General features: G+C 44.7%; 1 protein-coding gene across 1 annotated transcript; it reads right to left on the reverse strand.

The window, feature by feature from the left end:
- Positions 1-891: 891 nt before the first annotated feature.
- LOC118322159 (diencephalon/mesencephalon homeobox protein 1-B-like) lies at positions 892-3,837 on the reverse strand. The gene is made up of 4 exons (XM_035653747.1): positions 3,684-3,837; positions 3,366-3,544; positions 2,768-3,215; positions 892-2,582 (listed from the first exon to the last, which is right to left on the reverse strand). Exons 1-4 carry the CDS (start codon positions 3,835-3,837, stop codon positions 2,164-2,166), a joined length of 1,200 nt encoding a protein of 399 aa, XP_035509640.1. The 3' UTR covers positions 892-2,163.
- Between the last annotated feature and the right edge of the window lie 1,354 nt (positions 3,838-5,191).

A 5,191-nucleotide genomic window follows, 5' to 3' on the forward strand; every position in this document is an offset into this window, starting at 1 on the left:
GAGCAGAGAGAGAGAGAGAGAGTGAAGGGTAGGTGGGTGGGTGGTGGATTGGAGACTCTTTAGAGCCTGACACTGGGCTTCAGTCATTTCATTTAGGATTAGTTATTCTGCACTGGGTGAACAAGTGGCAGGTTCTCCCGTATGTGGTATGTAAACCTCACCATCGAGAATGGTAGACCTCCTGTGTCTAAATTATTTATGGTTCATCAAGGTGTCCTCAGTGGAACATATTAACCAAACTTACATTTTTACTATAAAGGGTTGGAGGTAATGTGCGTGGAAATCAAAACTGTTTATTAAGATTCAGTTTTCTGTCAGTCCCTTTCAGTGCTGTCAGCCATCCAGAGAGGAGCTGGATTCAGCACACCCTAAACTAATCCCTCGCTTGTTGCCAACTTCCTCTCACTCGAGAAACTTTGAGAAAATGTTTTGGGGTCTTTTTTAAAGGCCTGTGTGTGAGTGCATGTCGGTTGTATGTCCTGCTATGTGATAATTTCTGGTTCACGATCTAGACGGATTGTCTGGTCTCATTCTGACTCACCTTTGAGCTGATAAAGGTCCAACAATTCAGAAATCTACAAAAAAAATAGAAATCTGCCATTAAGAAAGTGGGATTTTTTTCATGATATTCATATAGGGTGTCTCTATTTCCTCAATTCAACTAGACATATCTAAATTAACGACTTTTGTACAAAAAAAGCCTTGTTTTTGTTTGTACATTTTTAGTAACAAACGATTGCTAGTTTTTGTCTTCGATTAAAACTTCCTCTTTGCTTTGTAAAATGGCAAAATGAGGCAATGTGAGTCAGTACAAGCAGATATTTTCATCTTATATTTTCAACCGACGACACTGAGAGCATGAGTCATTCTTAGGTGTGATTTATTCCCTTGCATTAAACAGATAAATTACTCACATTTTAAACAATTGAGAAATACATGTCTTGAATCTACAGTGATATACATAGAGAATGGGCCTGTGCGTCTTTCTGCTGAAGCCAGTGGGTCAGAAAAAGTGGTGACTCTGTTGAGTTCTGGCACCCGAGTGAACAAAAATGTCTGCTGGGTTCACATTTATTTGTCACTGTGCCTCTGCTGTAGGTCCTTTGCTTAAAGCCACAATTAAAAAATGTATTTCCACTCAAATCCTTCACACAAAAGGAGACATGGAGTTACTCTTTAGCCAGGCAGATGGAGGCGAACACTGAGGGCTACTGTATTTACAACGCTCAATGGATTCTTGCAGGCTAAGATGAGTGCTGTAACTTTAAACAAGGAGTCGTGTGTGGGATTATATTGCATGATCTGAGCTTTATTTCTGATATCAGATCTGATGTGACTTCATTCTGTGTCTTGCGGCTGTAAGCCATGCTTCAGAGGGGTGCATGCATGCATAGTTCACGTTCAGGGGTTGAGTTATAGAATATTTTAATATCTTATATCTGTCCTGGAATAAGACTGACAGCTCTGCAGTTTAAGACTTCCTGTCCTGACGTCACAGAGAAGGCTGAAAACATAGTGAGCAGCTAGCTTTAGCAGAGTTGGCTTATGCTGTTGACCAGGAGTCGTCGAATACAAGCAAAAATCCACAGGCAAAAAGTACATTTCAGTTACAACTGCAGTCCAGGTGGGATTTTTTTTTGTTGCATTTAGTCCATTGAGTTCTTGTTCTAATCTTATTTTCTGTTAAGTCTATCCAGCAGAGGTGTCCGTCATGCTCTGGTGTGTTCCCCGGCGTCGAGCTGCGCGCCCATACAATGATGATGATGTGAAGGGGAATACGTGTGTCGACAACTGAGAGCCCCAAATTAAAGTGCCAGCTCTAAAACACATTTTTTGGCTTGTGGTGTTTCTACTGTTCGTCACGCCGCTCTGGTTTTGAAATTGGCTTTATTTGAAATCGAGAAAACTGCAAAGAAAACATTGTACAACAACAGAGGATTTTTAAAATCATGACAGCCAATTGGGTAAATCTGGGATATTTCGGATGAGTTTTTGGAGATGTGTCTGAGTTTTGGATGGATACCCATAGTTGCTGACAGTGGTGAGAGTGGTCAAAAGGAAAGCGAAGGGGGGCCCAGAGTCACCTCCTGTTGACAGGGCCCATAATTCATAGGTACGGCCCTGACTAGAGGGCGAACACATGAGGACTGAGCAGCCTGAGCTTCAGTTGGGGAGTGTGTCCAATCCCAGCGAGGCTGCATGCTGCTTGGCCCTCAGACGGAGGTTCTCAATGCTGGTGGTCTTGCTGTTGAGGCTTCCAGGGAGGCTGCCTGGCGCCGCCTGCAGCAGCGGACTGTTCCATACCTGCTGGGCCTGTGACAGGGTCTGGTAGTAGGACTGGCAGGGCAGCGAGCTCAGAGGGGACGGCATGTTGACGTTCATGCCCAGGTAGGGCAGAGAGGACGGCGTGCTCATGTCAAAGGACGGGTAGTGCACCAGGTTGTTGGTGGCGGCCATGTGCTGACGAAACTGCTCCTGCAGCCGGAAGAGGCTGAGAGGAGATGAAGCGTAGGAGTTGCTTTGCGCCAAACTGCTGGTCACGCTACTGGAGGACGGCAAGGCGGGGGAGCTCAAGGGAGAGTCTGAGAGACAGGAAGAGAGAAGGAGGACGTTAGTATGTGTCAACACACTCTTGCATCGATTTTTTTTTGTTTATCCTGTAAACACCAATTCAGTTAGAATATCCATCTATGATAAGATTCTTAAATGTATAATCGGGAGTGTAACAGGAAAAGTAGCTGCACTCATTAGACTGTGATATTTTTACCTGACGTGGGGCTCAGCCGTTTGCAGGATGGAGAGCTGCTCCCCGGCTGCGCTCCCCCCTCCCCTTGCGTCTCCTCCCTGATCTTCACCCTTGTCTCCCCTCTCATTTCGTCCTCCTCTCTGTCAGCATTATCTTCCGCTGCTGACTCGCTGTCCGATGGCTCAGGGGAGGTGACGTTGACTTCCACGCTCATCTCTCCAGGCTGGGGCCGTGCGGCTGCCAGCCTCTCTGTCTCTGAGTGACAGGATGAGGAAGAGGAGGGAGGGGGAGGAGTGTGGGCTTCAGGAACCAGGGTGGTAGTGGTGGCATTGGTGGTGGTGAGGTCAGTCTTGGAGTCCTCTGTAGAGCCCTCTGCAGCTCCGGATGCCTCCTTCTGTTTCTGGAGCTGCTCCTTCTGCAGGCTGCGCTGCTTCTTACGAAACTTGGCCCGGCGGTTCTTGAACCAGACCTGGCAGATGGATGGAGAGACAGATCAGTGAATGCATTGTCTTCACACTTTTCAGCACCTTGCCTGTCCATTATCACTTTTAATGGCACAAGATTACCTTTAAGTTTACTCTCTTGCCTTTAAACTGCATTCTAAGGGGGTTTTTTTTACCTGAACGCGTGCCTCAGGCAGGTTGGTGCACATGGCCAGACGTTCCCGCATCACCACATCAGGATAGTGGGTCTTCTGGAAAGTTTTCTCCAGGGCCTCCAGCTGCTGGGCGGTGAAGGCCGTCCGACTGCGCCGCTGCTTTCGGTGCTGGGAGCCATACCGGGCCTCAAGGATAATGTCTTGAAATGTGCAGCCGTTGAGAAATAAGAAACACGACCAGTTTAATTGAAGGACGGGTCAAAGGTCACCCAGAGATCAACGCACACTGAATTTGTGTTAATACACAGTTAAACAACAAAATAAGCAACTGATTCTTACCAGCCAGTCTCTCTGCAAGAGTAAGGGCATGCACTGAAGGCCTGTAGTCAGGTGCATGCTGGGCCTGTTGCGCCGCCTGCTGGTGAAGGTTGTACATGGCGCTCAGTGAATTCATGGCGTGCAGAGAGTAGCCGTTCACCCCGTAGTGCTGCATGACCGGCGAGCTGTCTGCAGAGAGAGAGAGACGAGCTGCTGTGAGTGTCAGTGTCCTGTTTACTGAACAAAGCAGTCTGTTTGCGAGTCGTAGCCCTGGTAAAAACTTAATTGCCCTTTATTATAGTGTAACCTGATTAATTGAAATGGCAACAGGTGAAATACGAGAATTAACGACTGCGCTCCAAAGGAAAAATAATTCATTTGAAATAAATGTTTTTTTTTGTGTGTTGTTAGATCCAGTTGGATTACATTTAAGTAAAATGAAACGGAACACTTAAACGGTGTCTTCCCACGGAGGGTTTGTCCACAAAAGTGCGGAGTTCAGGAAAAAAAAATTTCTTGGAAACTTTTAAAGTAGGAGAAACATTTATAATTACCATCTGATCAAAGCTTTAAGAAAGAAATCATATTTTTATGAACCTACAGCCCAACACTGAATAATTGTCTGACAGATTTAACTATAAGATAATAGTAAACGGAGGTGTGCAGAAAAAAAATGTTGATTCAAAATATTTTGTCATTTCCAATCAGCAATGAAAGGCAGCCTAAATGTAGTAATTTACAATTACTTAAAAAGAGGAGAATAGGCCTACTTCAACTGTTAAATACAAATACTTGTGGCCCTTTCTTGATATTGTTATATGTATACATTTATTTGTTCATCATGGTCCACAATTGAGATGAATAAAAATTCCTATATAAATGCCTATATAAATGTATAATAATAATAATAATAATAATGATAATAATAATAATAATAATATACATTATTGATCAGGCAGGTATAAGTAATAAATAGGTACAGACATTTTCCCCGTCCACGTCCAATGAAAGGAAACCTGACCATTTCGCTGTTTAATTTCACCGTCTACAAGCACATTAAATTCAGTCTGAAGAGGTTTTAATTGAAAGCATTGCCTTTGTGCGCTCTTACAGCTCCGCAGGCTGCACTGACAGCAGGTGCGACCAAATATTTACTTTGCTCCCTGAGAGTTTGACTCGAGTGGGGGGCCGTTTATTTCAATCTGTGGCGGGTCCCAGGTCAGTCTCAGACGCCTGCAGGCTGACGGAGATGTGTGACAGGTCTTCAGTGAAATATGCCCGGGATCCCCAGTTGGGGTCCTGTCTAATGTGGGTGCAAATAGGTTCCAACAAGGCTATTAATTTATCATCAGGCCTGACACGTGAAAGATGGGCCAGCCTGTGTGCTACTGTGTGTGTGTGTGTGATCAAAACGTGTGACTAATGCAATAACATTTTCTTTTTCCCATGTAGGTCTAAGTACTTTCATTGCATTATTTTACCAAATCAGCCTCTGGCTGGATTCGTGTAATCTGTTCGATTTTTTTTAA

The sequence above is a fragment of the Morone saxatilis genome, unplaced genomic scaffold (genome assembly GCF_004916995.1).
Source record: "Morone saxatilis isolate NCDOM2014 unplaced genomic scaffold, NCSU_SB_2.0 Contig12, whole genome shotgun sequence".
Classification (NCBI taxonomy): Eukaryota; Metazoa; Chordata; class Actinopteri; family Moronidae; genus Morone; species Morone saxatilis.

Coding starts and splice junctions, on each gene's coding strand:
- LOC118322159 (XM_035653747.1), bottom strand. CDS start 3,837: ATGCAGCACTACGGGGTGAACGGCTACTCTCTGCACGCCATGAATTCA. Junction 3,545..3,683: donor TCTTGCAGAGAGACTGGCTG/GTAAGAATCAGT, acceptor GCACATTTCAAG/ACATTATCCTTGAGGCCCGG. Junction 3,216..3,365: donor TGCCTGAGGCACGCGTTCAG/GTAAAAAAAACC, acceptor TCCATCTGCCAG/GTCTGGTTCAAGAACCGCCG.